Source organism: Cydia pomonella, chromosome 18 (genome assembly GCF_033807575.1).
Source record: "Cydia pomonella isolate Wapato2018A chromosome 18, ilCydPomo1, whole genome shotgun sequence".
Lineage (NCBI taxonomy): Eukaryota > Metazoa > Arthropoda > Insecta > Lepidoptera > Tortricidae > Cydia > Cydia pomonella.
This window is the reverse complement of record NC_084720.1, coordinates 4,848,559-4,865,312: the sequence shown is the minus strand read 5'-3', so window position 1 is coordinate 4,865,312 and position 16,754 is coordinate 4,848,559. Positions and strand designations below refer to the sequence as shown.

Genomic DNA, 16,754 nt, shown 5'->3' with positions numbered 1-16,754 from the left:
TTCACCAAAAGTACTTAGGCCCAGTACAAAACTTAACTTATATTTTTCAGTTTCAGTTTTGACACAAGAATTTATTGCTGACTGTACCTTTATTTCCACAGGCAACTAATACTCATCGACACAATTCTAACAACCCCAAACACAATTAGTTTGGGTTGTTTTATCATAGTTTACATGGCCACCTCCTGGCTCAATCATCAAAACAGCTCCGTCATCATAATATTGCATTGTCACCCGATTTACATATGTATGCAAAATTTTTTGCTCAATCAGAAATCGAGAAGTTTTCTTCTTACTTACTAACAAATTGGGTTTGCCAGACTATATTCAGCAGTTACAGCGATATGGGGTTTTTCTTGGTCACTGACTTTATGCTATATTTTTTTATTAAAATGTATATTTTTTATCAAGTTGTTAATTATTTCATTTGTCAACTTTTGAACCGGAATAAGTATATCAAGATATTCGAGCTACTTAGTCACCATCCTGTCTTTAATGTCGACTAGAACGGATGCATTTATGCGCAAAGTACAGTGAATGTAATGAGTAATTGTTGACTAACGAGTATTTGGACATGGCTCACTTTCTGGCGTTAAATATAAGACTTACTTCAAGGCAATTCTGCTACGTATTTTAAAGCCTGACCAGTATATGATCACGCGCTATATTGCGGAATTTCTTTGGAACTAAATTTTTCGTATTAAACTGAACTGTCACCCCATACATGAGAATAACGGCGCCCTCTTGACAATGATCATATATTTTTGGTCAGGCTTTATACTCGTATTTAATTACACAAAGTTAGATTAAGAGTCCAGCATATAACTCCAGCTTATAAAACAAATGAAATGAATCAGGTGAGATTGTGGTCAAATGCTTACCTTTTCGGAATTTTTTCACTTTTAAATTTATTCTAAAAACACATTTTGTATGAAAAGTTTGAATTTGCGGTATTTTTTTAAATAGTTATTATGATATCTGAAGCTATCAGGTTCTGCCAGGAGTCAAAGGAGACTGCAATGCACATTCTCTGTTCCTGTGGACCACTAATGTCAACAAGAAGTACCCATTTAGCGCGGCATGTATTCCAACCCTATGGGGTACAGAACATTACGGCCCAAATAATCTGGAATTTCCTGGATTCAACGGGCATTAGTAATGAACTTTAAAAGGCTGTCACAATAGATCACTGCCTGGTCGACGTGGCACTCAAAGGCCCACAAACTACAATAATAATTAAATAATCTGAATAGATATCTACCTAATCCTATTGTTCGTACAAAGTTTCAGAGCAATATAGCTAGTCGTTTTAAAATGAGAGCGTAACTACGTTTGTATGGAGAACCGTGCCCCTAGTGTAAATTTAGTCGATAGCGAAACGTGACGTACGCGTTTGCGTTAAGTCTCAATTGTATGGGTTTTTGAACAGCGCGCCAAGCGGGACGTTTTGGAAAGTCAAAAATCTCATACAAAATGACACTTAACGCAAACGCGTACGTAACGTTTCGCTGTCGAAAATATTTACACTAGGGGTACTGAGCTTGCTGCGGACTTGTACTTTTGTACTACTGTACGAAAATTGTACTTTTAATATTGAATTTTTACATGTTTTAACTTTTTGACGCAGTGAGAGCGCAAATAGTGAAATGGTGCTTTTCCCCGAGTTGAACACTACTTTTCATTTCGAATGCGAAGAAAGTAAAGTACATGTGCATTTAAAAAAAACACGATTAAGTATAAACATCAGTGGTATTTCTTGAGGGTACTTTTAATTAACAATTTAGGTAAAAATATCGTTATTTATGGAATGGGGAGTTAATTATCAGAATGGAAATATTACAACAAATCCATTTAAAACCAAAATTTTAATCGTTTAACGTAGATCGTATCGTAAAAAAAAAAAAAAAACAGAAAAAAACGTACTTAGAAATTACAGCGCTCAAGAGCAAAAACGTATAATTTTTGCACACTTTTTAGAACAACAACTAGCTTCTTTCGGAGCATGAAAAATTAAAAGTATCCTTTGGTATAATAAAAAAAAAATAAGCTTAGGAGCAGATCTGCTCCATATATATTCAACCAAATTCAACTTAAACATAAATATGCCATGGTTGCTAAATAAATGGTAAATTTTTGACAGGCGCATACGAAAGGGTAATATTTGTGTTTTCATTTCAAGTTTTAGGGCCTCCGCTACCTGACGCGGATTATCCGGAACGGCCTTCCGGTCTAATAAGAAATTGTATGAACAGCGCTAACTGGCGCGAGCGCGTGCGACTGATTTGGCCTGGGAGCAGGGGGCCTACTGCGAAAACCGAAATTCGCAAATTGCGGGGATCTTTCTCTTTTACTCTCACTAAGACGTAATTAGAGTGACAGAAAAAAATGCCCGTAATCGACGAATTACGATTTTCCCGGTAGCCGCCCTGGACCCGCGAAAGTGCCCAGGCGGCGGGCGTCCGCGTCAGCGGAGGCCTAAGCGTTTGGACAATAGTCGAGTTGTTTTACGTTAAGTGAATGTCCACTCAAAGTCATATGTGGCCAGTTTCATCACACGACACAGACACCTACATTTCGCGATACGATCATAGCTCCAATTACTTACATAACGGCTTTTGTACTTATCTCATTACATTTTCTACTAAAAACACTCTTAATTGATCATAGGTGGACCTTATGCGTTGACAATAAGGGTTATAGCTATTTGATAGTGACGAAGGTGCCTCATTACGAGCTAATGCCTCTGTGTATGAAATATAATGTTACAGTGTTGTTAAGTGCTTGTGATTGACCCACTTTTGGTTGAGGGATTATACGATATCTTCGCTGTCTCCACTGGTTACTTAACTTACTTTGTTTAAATCGGCTACTTGCCAGTTGGCAGATTGGTGAATTCTTGAGAGCTGAAAACGTGCTTAAAAACATGACTGAACTATCAAGGTCGGAATTCGGAGATATGATCATTTCCATAAAACAAATTTAGGATCTTATTCCCCGAGAAAAGAACATTGCAATAAGCTTACCTTTTGAGTACATCAGGAAACCTGTTTCACTGTCCTATTTTTGATTTGACTTTAGTTTAATTAAAAAAGAATTAACAGATTTGTCAGTAAACACTCATCATATTTAATTTTAACAGTCATAAGGAGGCTACATTCTCATTAGTCGCCATCGCCCAAATAATCACGCCCAACGGACTCTTTCAACTCGAAGAGGCAGCTTCGAGTAAAAAAAGGTATTTTTAAATACTTATACTACTTTTCTTTGTGTGTAAGCGAAAGATTTTCCCTCCTAGGCTGTCTCTCTATATATGGTATCCATCAGTGACATAAAAATGCAACTACTCACCAGCAGCGACATCTCTGTAGTTTTCGGCATCATGGTGACGTCACCGGGCCGCACGCCGGGCCCGCAGTACGGCAGAGACGGCCCGCGGTTGGGAATCCTTTGTAAAGGCTCATGCAGCGCCAACAGTGCTGCGTGCAGCCTCGCCCGGGCGGCGGTGATACCCCCGGCGCCCTTCACTGCGGCATCTACTACGTCGCCGACGTCTTTTTCCCATCTAGAAAAAATTGGAGATGTTTATCAGCCATTCTAAAATATCTAAAGACCCCACCCCACTCTTCTTCTGGGGTGTAGTAGTGGCTAGAAGAGCTAGGCTATCCTTGTTAGAGGTTGAATCTCGTGACATCACAGATCCTTTGTGCTTCTAGTCTATTGCTACTGTGGAGACACTACTTCAATCCTAAAATCATCCCTCCTGACGGAAGTCGAGTCCGAATGTTCATATGGGGACTGTTAATGCATTTACCTCCTGGCTGGTCCAAGCAAAGTTGCTCGGTCAAGGGTTGAGTTCTAGGCATTACCCTCTATATCTTCTTATTGCTTGGCTTATCAGTCTGATTTATATGTATAATGTACATTCTCATTTCTTTTTTTAATAGTTATATATTATTTATTTATAAGATTTTTTACATATAACTAAATATTTTTATATAACACTTATACATAAAAACTAAATATAAAATACCTCCCCAAAGATACCCGCTTCTGGAATGCTCCCTAGGATGCTGGCAGCGTTTCCTCTTTGCACTGCCAGGCTTAATCTTTGGACAAAGAAGGAGCCCGCCTTGTGGTCGCCCGAGACACCTATTAGTCTTTGTTTTCTAGTTTGAATTTTTAATTTTGTTTTTTTTTGAAAGAGCTACGTATTTGTATGATTTGATAATTTTTTTTTTGATAAAATTTCTATAAAGAAAATTAGAAACTATGTAATTGCATGATTTCTATAGAAATCTAAATTGTATTTTTTTTTCTAATTTAATGCATGATAATAATAAGATGTAATGTTTTGAAAAGATGTGTCCCGGCGAGTTTCTTGCCGGTCCATATTGGGATACCCTCCTCCAATTGAGGGGGGATTTAAATCTTCTCGGGTCAGAGATGTAGAGTTAGAGTCGTAGAGTAATATGCCTACCTGAATAATAAACTATCTTTATCTTTATGTACTTGGCGACCGTAGTTCCAGTCCAGTGCTATTGTTAGTATAGAGGCAGTACCTGCATCCTTCAAACACGCACTGATGTCCTCCTTAAGGCTCCGCGACAGCGTGCACTCTGGGCTGTCCGTGTCAGAGGTTGAAGCTCTTGACGTCTGAGATCCTTCATGCTTCGAGTCTAACATTACTATGAAGAAATTACCTGCAACCTCCCAAACATGCCCTGATGTCCTCCTTAAGGCTCCGCGACAGCGTACACCCTGGGCTGTCCGTGTCAGAGGTTGAAGCTCTTGACGTCTGAGATCCTTCGTGCTTCGAGTCGGGTAGCTCCGCCTCGGTCTTTGGTAATGATGGCGACACCCGCCCGTTGCTGCCGGCGCCGCTGCCGTACCCTGAGAAATGGAAACTATCAGTTTCAAGAATATTACTCGGAATTTACAGTTAGAAGATAGAAGTTTATTTTTCTGCGACAGAGTATATTTCTATTTATCAACTTATACCTAATGCAAACATGCATGTGTATAGGGCAACTTGTGTTGTTGTTGTATGATTATGGTGATGATGATGATTTTTTACTGTAAACATACAATTGATACTTATTCCTAATAATGGATGTCACCGTTTGAGATATTATATGCGAGCCAATCGTAGAAAGACCAGGAAGAGGAGGAATCGGGTAAGAAAGACAATGAGTAAAGGACGTCTTAGGGGGTCTCAGAAAGTCTTCTTCTTCTTTGCTTATCTGCTGAGATTTCCCGACCAAATCGTTAAGTTTGTGCGAGAGTTAGGTACCTATTACCTCGGGGCTAATCATCGGGGCATCAAGCTATGCCCTTTTAGACGTATATTGAATTGAAAGATATGGTGGAAATATTCTTAGAAATAAGTGTTCCTAGCTCTGGTAGAGCGCGAACCGATGCCTCAGAGCCGTAAGTCCAAGCCTCGTCCCAGTCAATGAATGTTTCCTCTAATTATTTCAAAAGTTCGGGATTAAGGCGTTTCTGACCTGAAGAGGTAGAAGGTGCACGGCGGGGTGGGCAAGGGGCTGCAAGAACCCCTCCGTCCACAGTGTCCTCTTCCTCCAGCGAGTCCACGATTATCACTACCTCTTGTTCCTCCTCCTCGGTATACAGTGGGTTAGATCTGCAATACAACAGAACACATACATTATTATAAGGTAAGGTACTAAGACGAACATAGTTATTTTGCTCAGCGCAAGACAAACAGTATGAGGAGTCTATAAAAGTGTTTGTCTTGTCCCAGTGATAGACTTATCCCACCTTACCTTACATTACCTTTCACGCCTCCGTCTGCAATTTCTACCCCATGTTAACCCCGTTATGAGTTATATAAATTAACTTTTATATTGATACCATGTTGCAATTTATTGAAGAACTAATTGAAGTAGCTTTTGCCCGCGACTTCGTCAGCGTGGAATGGGTAATTTGAGTAGATTGTTTTTTATCCAACCTGCTTTTTATTGATTTTACAAAGACAACCATAAGGCAGGTACTTACAGTCGTTTGTCAAGGCTGACACACACACACACACACACACACTTTTTTTAAAGAAAGTACACTAATGTTGCATAAGTACCTACACTAAAATAACAACAATTACGTTCAAAAAACTTACTGACAACCACGCATCATTTGAACACTTCAACATAAAAATTCCAAACCATTACCATCATACATTATTACAAAGGTAAATCTCTTGAATCATCAGATTTCATTTCACCACATTTTTTGCACTTCCGAAATCCTAATAAGAAGGGATTAAGGTTCGATTTGGAACAACATGGTGGTTAATATGTGGTCCTCACATAAGGTCAACGACTTGACAGTGACTTAGTCATTTTGCATGCATTGTGCGTGAGTGAGATTATGTAAGGGATAATAAAGCTTATATGGACATCGGTTTGCAATGCATTTATCAAAGGAGACAATGCGTAACCGTTTTGAACTCTATTTCTATGAGTATAAGGTACAAACGCTGATTTACTGTTTTGTTTGTATAAACATTCCATGTATAAATTAGTTTGGAGTTAAATTCTATGGGAACTAATATAATTGTACACATTAAAGTTGAAATAGTACGTTTTAGGACAATCAAATTAAACTGAAAATAGAGTTTGGTGGAATTAATTCCCAGCAAGCTGGAGATCGTTTAAATACTTTCATTTGGTCGTAAATGCGTGAAATCCAAGTTTGTCCCAGGAGGTGTACATATATTTTGGGAGGAAAAAATTCAAAGAGGCGGTCAGTTTTTACAAACTTTGACTACGAATTCATATTAAAGTTCTCGTACCTTTCGGATCCTCAGATTAAAATTGTCCCTCGTATGTACCGTTTTTGATCTACAAGCAAAAAACTAAATAAGAACAAAAACGTAGGCACTCCTCCTGGGATGAAGCAAACTCGGATTACACGCATTTAGGACATGTGAAGGTAGTAAAACGATTTCCAGCTTGCGGTAATTAATTTTTCGAAAAATTCTAAGTTGATTTGCCTATTTAGAAATTAACCTGGATTATGTATTATTTAATTCTTCACAAGAACGGGTTATACCAATGACACTTGCTGCTATGCTAAGCTAGACATACTTAATTACATTTTATTGATTACCTAATCATTTTCACTGTCGTACGGTCATTTACTACACTCTCACATTTATATTTCCTCATGAGCAAATATTGGGGTTCAAACTGCCCAAGACTGAAGGCAGTAGAAGATTACGATTATGCACCACAACAGGATAACAAAATTACAGACCAATTCGAACGTGATACACTGACATCTAACTGATATTAGAATGATATTAGAATCATATCAGTTAGCTGTCATTCGCACGTTTATTTCGCTCAGACTTGTTTGCAACTCCGCACAAGTAGGTATTAGCACGAGCGTGACGCTCGCACGAAACCATGCGCGTAGACCACTCCGCACCCTCGTTGAGTTTCATATTTAAAATAATACTTGCACAGCTTAGGCTATCAAAATCTATAATTTCTTTCCCTACTGTGACCATGATACAGTGAAGAACTTGACCTGAGCAGCGGGGTGTCGTCCAGCGCTCGGAGGGGGTAAGGGGACGCAGGCGCCGCGGGAGGGGCGTGCCAGTCGCATGCGAACCGCCTCGCTTCGCCTTCTACCCGCATGCAAACTCTTTATTCCAACATGGTATCATGTCTCCCCCACCGTGAACATGATAAAGAAGAACTGTACCTGAGCAGCGGCGGCGGGGTGTCGTCCAGCGCTCGGAGGGGGTAAGGGGACGCAGGCGGCGCGGGAGGGGTGCGCCAGTCACACGCGCATCTCCCCGCTTCACCTACCACCGCCATGCAAACTCTTTAATCCGACATGTTATCATGTCTGCCGTCTGCCCTACCGGGAGCATTATAGAAGACCCGTACCTGATTAGCGGCGGCGGGGTGTCGTCCAGCACTCGGAGGGGGTAAGGGGACGCAGGCGGCGCGGGAGGAGCGCGCCAGTCACACGCGCATCTCCCCGCTTCACCTACCACCGCCATGCAAACTCTTTAATCCGACATGATATCATGTCTGCCGTCTGCCCTACCGAGAGCATTATAGAAGACCTGTACCTGATTAGCGGAGGCGGGGTATCATCCAGCGCGCGGAGAGGGTGAGGAGGCGCGGTAGGGGTGCGCCAGTCGCACGCGCACCGCCCCGCTTAGCCTTTCACAACTGTGCAAACTCTTTAATACAACATGTCTGCCCTGTAATGAACATAATAGAAGACCTGTGCCTGAGCAGCAGCGGCGGGCTGTTGTCAAGCGCGCGGAGGGGAGGGGCACGGGCGGCGCGGGAGGGGCACGTCAATCGCACGCGCACCGCCCAGCCTCGCCTTCCACCCGCATGCAAACTCTTTAACCGAACATGATACCATGTCTGCCCTATCATGAACATTATAAAAGACCTGTACCTGAGTAGCGGCGGCGGGGTGTCGTCCAGCGCGCGGAGGGGGTGAGGGGGCGCGGGCGGCGCGGGAGGGGCGCGCCAGTCGCACGCGCACCGCCCCGCCTCGCCGCACTCGCGTCGCCCTCCACCCTGCGGACAAACAAATACCATAGGTTAAGTATGTTCTGCGATCGCGAAGTCTTAGGCAAAGTTTTTTGTCATAATATTATTTTTTAATACAAGCTTTTCGCTGACTGCATTTTTCTTTCAATGGGTAACTAATACTTACTCATGGAGACAAATGTAACAAATCCAAACACAATTACGTTGTGTTGGTTTATCACAGAGTTCCACCAGACGCCACGTCCTGTGTCCATCATCAGATCACCTCGATGGTACCATAATATCGCATCGTCACCCAACTTGCATATGTATATGTAATGTTTGGGAAGCAATAACTAGTATATTGGTTAACGGCTATGTATGATAAACCCTCGTGGACGTCAGCTGCCGCTCTGTTGGTGGGTTGAGGAATGGCAGCCACCGAAACACGTATAAAAAAGTTTGTCATCGCCAAAATTTGATACATCGTCAGATGATAGTTCAGATGCTATTGTCAATTTATAAAATCGTCAGCCGGTTGTATCGCGGTGGAAAGACATGTAAAAAAACGCTTTACCTTTTTATTATATTAATAACAAAGTCATGACATGAATCATTCCATCATGTGTTTAAAATAAACGGATTGCCAGACATAAGTGCAACGCAAACATTTCAAAATTACCCCGCTTTCAAAGCGGGCACACGCACGCGGCGTCTGTCTAACCATCTGTCTGTCTATCAAGACACTTTATCTCCGGAACGTGTGGATATATCGAGTTAAAATTAAAACCATATACTCAGGTCTACGGTCCCTTGAAGCTGTAAAGAAATCAAACTTTTAAGTTAACGTAAAAAAAAGATACGGCCGTGTATGCCGCAAAAAACCTATATTTGACACTCTCAAGGGAATCAAAATGTATGGGGTACTTCCCTTTGACCTAGAATTATATGACCAAGTAATGTACCTTTTTTTCAGTCATGCAGAAATCTTTATAGGGCTGTATCTCCTAAATCGTGCGTCGTCCTCGTTTCCCGTCCTCTATAGTTACTATTACACTGCAAGTACAGTGACAAATCTCAAAACTGTAAATATGTAATACATTTTTATATGGAAGATTGTGTGACACACACACACACACACACACACACACACATACACACACACACACACACACACACACACACACACACACACACGCACGCACGCACGCACGCACACGCACACGCACACGCACATACACACACGCACAAACAGTAGTATTACTCATCATTATTAATATTAAGTAATGTTCTGCATTCACTCATTCTCCTTTTTATAGTCTTTATCTGCATGTAACTTATTTTAATTATTTTTGTTGATCACCTCATAGTTTGTAATTTTTTAATTTCTCATGTATTATATAGCACCACCTAGTTGTTAATTCGTTTTGCTGTTACTGTCTCACCAAAGTCCTCACGACACGGGCTACTGTTAATCTAACCGCAATGAATATAAAATTTATAATTACCTACTTTTGTCAACCCTGCCTCTAATCAACTCTACCTTGTTAATAAAGAAATTTTGTATTTTGTATTTTTTTTTTTGAAATCAATTACATATGGAAATTATCAGCTTCTTTAAAATCAATTAATATTCAGCGCGATCTCGTTCCATAATTAACAAAATGTATAACAAAAAATATCATTAACGCATGTAATTAATACCTACTGAATATATATTTACATTAAATAAGGAAGTGCAAAAGATCAACGCATTTACTTAAAATATCACAGATTATTGAACCCACCCGGAGGTCATGCAAAAATAAAATAAAGATATAAATAGTTAAAGACTCGTTATCTTAAGTTGCCATCTGTAAGTAATTATTAGTAATTTTACATACAAAATCAGGAATAGTATTAGCTTGTATTTTATTATGCATTAGGCCACTGTTTATTATGCAATAGGCCACTCTTTATTATGCGATAGGCCACTGTTTATTATTTAGGCGCGACAGTATCTTGCCCGGAAGATAGACCACCCGTCCTTCTCTAATTAATTCGGTTAGAAAAAGGTGGGTAGTCTATCTCGCGGGCAAAATACTATGTATCATATCACGCTTCTCCTGTGCTAGGGCAACAGGGATGTATGCATAGCCCGGATTTTTGTAGGCAAAAGCGTACCAGTGCTAGTGATAAATTCAATTTCACCTCAAGTGTTATCGATATCGATATCAAGTAGTTTCTAAATACCTATACATATACGGTTATTTTAGGATTTCATTTTATTTTCTTAATATAAAACAAATTTTAGCAGCTCTATTTATTGTGGATTTAATGGGTATGTATTTTTAAGTAAAATTAATACTATTTATCATTTTACTTGGGCGAAGTTGGGCACTAACGAGTTAGGGTAGATAGTTTTGCTAACCCTTACTTTCAATAAATTTAAACATTAATAATGGGGTTTGCTAATAACCACTTCTGCTAATTACGTAATATTAATAAGGAAACAATTAGTCCTATGTCTTCAATGGCATTTCATAATGAATTGTAAGAGACCCTCATGACGATTATTAATTCGTTATTATCGTTGCGTTTATAGGCAAAGAGCTAACTCCGGAAAATGGACGACGACGTTCGAAGTGTTGCCTCCCTGTCACACTTACATACGAATTCATAAGTGCGACAGAGAGGCAACTCGTCGAACGTGGTTCGCGGTAGGCCCTCTGTTGTCTGCCTCTACCAAAGTTTTAAGAAGAGGTTAATCAATTGTTTTTTTTTTCAAGCTGTATCTTTTACTGAGGTGTGCGACTTCTGCGAGACTGTGCCAATAAAGAGTATTATATCTATCTATCTATCTATCTATCTACTAGACCCGGGCGTCTAGCGTTTGGCAAAATGAATATAAGTACGTGAAATGTGCCGTCTTTGTTTGTCTATATATTTAAATTAATACCATAATTACCCCTAATCCTAGACCAAAACCATTTTCTGACCTCCACTGATGAACAGCTGCCAGAGACCTGGATAAGGATAATATAATGATAATATATTATTAACTCATAGAAACGGGGCTTTTTTTATGAAACAGGAGGCAAACAAGCAGACGGATCACATGACGGTAAGCGATTACCGCCGCCCATGGACACCTGCAACACCAGAGGGGTTGCAAGTGCGTTGCCGGCCTTTAAGATGGGAGTACGCTCTTTTCTTGAAGGTTTTAAGGTCGTATCGGTCCGGAAATACCGCAGGCGACAGTTCATTACACAGTTTAGCTGTGTGAGGCAGGAAGTTTCTGGAGAAACGCACAGTTGAGGACTGCCAACCATCTAAGTGGTGAGGACTTAATCGCGTCTTCTCTGAGACCACGGGGACAACGCCGTCCTCGAAACGTCGGAGATAAATTAAAAACTTAATACGCGATTAAGTCCCATTTCTATGAGCTAATAATGTGTGAAAATCGTGAGAGTTGAAATTAGCTTAAAATAGCTATCTAAATTCTAATGTCTTATTATTTCAGGGCTTAATCAAAGAGGCTGCTGGATGCAATCGGGGACTGTGGAGCTTCCTCGCATAACGAATTAGTATTGCAATTCAACGAAGTAAAGCTACAGCTCCTTGCCGATGGGTAAATTTTCATTTTATTTGTTTTTTTAGATTAACTTCGGTTATTGTTATTTTTTATGAAAGTGTAATATGACCTATTTTTTTTTTCTTAAATGCTGTCTTGTTTTGTTGCTCTTGAAATCGTTGACCATTTTACAAGACTAGCTCTCGTTCATTAAGAGCATTAGCCTTTTTTTGACTCACGCTCTTAATAGACGGATCTCACGCAGAGCAGAGGATTTGCACGCAATGGTAAAATGGAAACACTCGAAAAATTGACAAGCAAATACTGTTTTTATAAAAAAAAACTAATTACAACTTTTTTGAACCGAGCATAAAAAATAGAGTTAGACCAAGCTAAGTTGGCAGCGATTTTGATAGCCCAGACTGTGCAAGTACCTATTATTTTAATCGTCAAACTTCTATGAGATCATCGGCCCAATTCGAACTCGTGTGCTCGTTTGCCTCCTCTACCATAAAAAAAAAAACAAAAACGTCACTTTTGACACTGACAGATCGTTGTCTTATTACCGCAGTGACTCTTAGAAGCATTGTTCGAATACCGCTGTATGACGTTTAAATAACACTTGCACAGTCTGGGCTATCAAAATCGCTGCCAAGTTAGCTTGGTCTAACTCTATCGCCTCGTAAACGCTGGCCGGGGGCCCATTTCTGGAACGGTAGGGTAAACCGTCTATTACTGGCCACCCTCCAATTACTGGCCACCTTATACTAAAATGGCTAAAATATGAATTCTATTTATTTATTTACAGTACATATGGTGCTACTTTATAGCACTAGTGCGAAAATTAGCATATTACGTTACTGTGTCGAACATTTAAAGGGCCATATGTACTGTAAAACGTTGTACGATACATGTGCGAATAGGTAATTCGCAACTCGTGTCAAGTTAAAACACTCCCTTCGGTCCTGTTTTAATTTATCGCCACTCGTTTCGAATTTCCTATTTTTCGCACTTGTATCGTAATGTACTATTGTACAATTCAAGGATTTAAGTAAACTAAATAACTATCGTAATGATGATTAACTTAGATTGTGTGATTATTACACAGAATCCCTTTTAGTATAAGGTCTGTCAAGTCTTATGTGTTTCCATGGCGACACATTTATTATATTAGACTAATACCGTTAGAGAATTGGGCCCCACGGGGTCTAGCGCGGAAATCGAAAATCGAAATTTTGATATCTGCCTCTCTATCACTAGATTGTGCAAGACGGGTAAGTAGACCATGTTGTATCCGTAAATAATGTACTTAAATATGTATTTTTCTATGCAAGTTGTATAATATTTTTACTACATTCGGTTTCGCATAAAGTATTTATTAAAACCGGACAAGTGCGAGTCGGATTTGCCCACCGAGGGTTCCGTAGAAATTTATAGGTACATCTATATTTTTGATGATTTAGTTACAAATGTATGTACAGTTTTCAGATTTTTCCCTATATTTGTAGTATACGACGATATTAAGTGCTTGCATAATGTCATAGTTCTAGGTCAAAAAAAAGTAAACAACAAAATCAAATGCACAAGGCCCGAAGTCGGAAGGGACTGTAATTTTGACTTTAAAATAAAATTAAATGCAGGCACGATGCATCAGCCATGATAGGTTTTTGTCATGATAGGTTGAGTATATGGTTTTAATTTCTCTATACCTTCACGCGTTCCGGAGATAAAGGGTCTTGACAAACAGACAGACGGACAACAAAGTGATCCCATAAGGGTTCCGTTTTTACAAGCTTTTATTTTTTCGCCATTTGGTTTGTTACTTAGTGGGTCGAATCTTGGAAGCTAAATTTGACCCACTTCCCGATTTCCGATTGAGCTGGAAATGTGCATACATATGTAAGTCGGGTAACAATGCAATATTATAGTACCATCACTGCTGTAGATGGAGATAGGAGCTGATCTGAAGATGGAGACAGGAGGTGACCATAGGAACTCTGAGTTGAAACAACGCAGGCTAATTGTGTTTGGGGTTTTTACATTTGTCTCGATGACTTTTAGTTGCCTGTGAGAAAAAAATACAGTCAGCGATAAAATTAAGCTTGTATACCAAAAAATATATTTTTTCCTTCTGAGGAACGGAACCCTAAAAACCATTTCAGTGTGTAAATATTTGAACATACGACACAGTATAAAATACTCAACTAAAGGTTACTTGTTCAAGTCTAGTTTTTATAATAGACAGGAAAAATAAATATTGATGAGAATTTAATCTAATTTATGTAAATTAGCGCCGTAATCGCATTTTTCTCACGCTTAAAGCTATTTTGGTCATACGAGTAAAACATTAGTACCAAATTAAAAAATTAGTAAACAGTAGTAGTAGTATTATAGTACCTATCTACCTATACTTTACATATGTATGTGTAGTCTTCAAAATGGAACCTGAGAAGTACCTGTGCAAACAAAGTGTTAAGTTTTCCTTAGCCTTCAGTCTCCATCATCAAACTAAAATTAATGGCTTAAATATGGATAATTTCACTCAAATTGCAAGATTTGAACTAAACAAGCGCAAAACTTATATTGACCGGGTTATGAACCGTGATTACCGTTTGATTTGTTATCGGGTCTAGTGAAACTGAATAAGCGCTAAATTTGTATTGACCGGGATATGAACCGTGATTACCGTTTGTATTGTTATCGGGTCTAGTGAAACTGAACAAGCGCAAAACTTATATTAACCGGGATTTGAACCGTGATTACCGTTTGTATTGTTATCGGGTCTAGTGAAACTGAACAAGCGCTAAATTTGTATTGACCTGGATATGAACCGTGATTACCGTTTGTATTGTTATCGGGTCTAGTGAGACTGAACAAGCGCTAAATTTATATTGACCGGGATATGAACCGTGATTACCGTTTGTATTGTTTTCGGGTCTAGTGAAACTGAACAAGCGCAAAACTTATATTAACCGGGATTTGAACCGTGATTACCGTTTGTATTGTTATCGGGTCTAGTGAGACTGAACAAGCGCTAAATTTATATTGACCCGGATATGAACCGTGATTACCGTTTGTATTGTTATCGGGTCTAGTGAAACTGAACAAGCGCTAAATTTATATTGACCGGGATATGAACCGTGATTACCGTTTGTATTGTTATCGGGTCTAGTGAGACTGAACAAGCGCTAAATTTATATTGACCCGGATATGAACCGTGATTACCGTTTGTATTGTTATCGGGTCTAGTGAGACTGAACAAGCGCTAAATTTATATTGACCGGGATTTGAACCGTGATTACCGTTTGTATTGTTATCGGGTCTAGTGAGACTGAACAAGCGCTAAATTTATATTGACCGGGATATGAACCGTGATTACCGTTTGTATTGTTATCGGGTCTAGTGAGACTGAACAAGCGCTAAATTTATATTGACCGGGATTTGAACCGTGATTACCGTTTGTATTGTTATCGGGTCTAGTGAAACTGAACCAGCGCAAAACTTATATTAACCGGGATTTGAACCGTGATTACCGTTTGTATTGTTATCGGGTCTAGTGAGACTGAACAAGCGCTAAATTTATATTGACCGGGATATGAACCGTGATTACCGTTTGTATTGTTTTCGGGTCGTGAAACTGAACCAGCGCAAAACTTACATTGACCAGGATATGAACCGTGATTACCACAAAAATTGCTTATAGTTAAAGAATGCAATCGTTTATAGAAAACACCAATCAAACCCATTAGTTATTGTTACTATAGAGAAGCCATATCAATGAAATTGTCGCACTCGCAACCTGTACCACGCGACCAAAACGTCGCAAGCGCCGTTAAATTCATGGCGCTTACGCGTTTAGGTCGCGAGGTTCAAACTTCGCTTGTCTGGTTTGTTTTTAAAACAACAACTCATGGCGCAAAATACTGGTATTCTGTGCCGTTTCTAAACGTACCTAGTAATAATAGTTCAATGATCAAAACTTATGTATTTTCTTTAAGATATCACTTTTTGAAGATACTGAATGCAAACAAATCACCTGATGGTAAGTCATTACCGTCACCTATGGTCACCTGTAACACTAGAGCGGTTCCAAGTACGTACCCGGCCTTTAAGACGGAACTACGCTATTTTCTAGGTTTGAAGGTCCGGAAATATCGCGGGCGACACTTCATTCCATAGTTTAGCTTTGCGAGGCGAAAAGTGCCTATAGTTAGACCAAGATAATTCTGCTGCGATGTTGATAGCCCACTAGCCCAGAATGTGCAAGTGTTATTTTAATCGTCAAACTAAATTATGACGCTGCAGAGTAATCTTGGTCTAACTCTACCTGCTATCAACCTGACATAATATAACTAATAGTAGTAATAATAGTCATTTTATGCAGTAATTCAAAAGAGTATCTATACAATTAGACAGCCGTATTCGAAATAATAAACAGAAACATAATCCATTAAATTTTTCGCTCATTACCCAGCGTAAAGCAAGGTCCTAAATAAGGCAATGCAATTTAAACATCTTGATCTACACCAACAATGTTACGTAATGAAGATGCAGTTAAACGCAGATGTGTTATTTAAGTTTTGATACACTCACGAGCATTTAAAATGAGTCCCTTTTTTTTACATTCTCATTCATTTGCTAGGCCCTCAAGTGTTGTTGTGTAGTTTTATTGTTAATTTATA

General features: G+C 39.4%; 1 protein-coding gene across 1 annotated transcript in view; it reads right to left on the bottom strand.

Moving 5' to 3' along the window:
- LOC133527882 (uncharacterized) overlaps positions 1-16,754 on the bottom strand; it is a 101,776-nt gene that overhangs the window by 36,846 nt on the left and 48,176 nt on the right. The window contains exons 3-6 of the mRNA XM_061865077.1: positions 8,443-8,567; positions 5,505-5,641; positions 4,701-4,890; positions 3,349-3,562 (exon numbers count right to left, since the gene is read on the bottom strand). Of these exons, the coding sequence (XP_061721061.1) occupies positions 3,349-3,562; positions 4,701-4,890; positions 5,505-5,641; positions 8,443-8,567 (666 nt within the window). The remainder of the gene's footprint in view (positions 1-3,348; positions 3,563-4,700; positions 4,891-5,504; positions 5,642-8,442; positions 8,568-16,754) is intronic.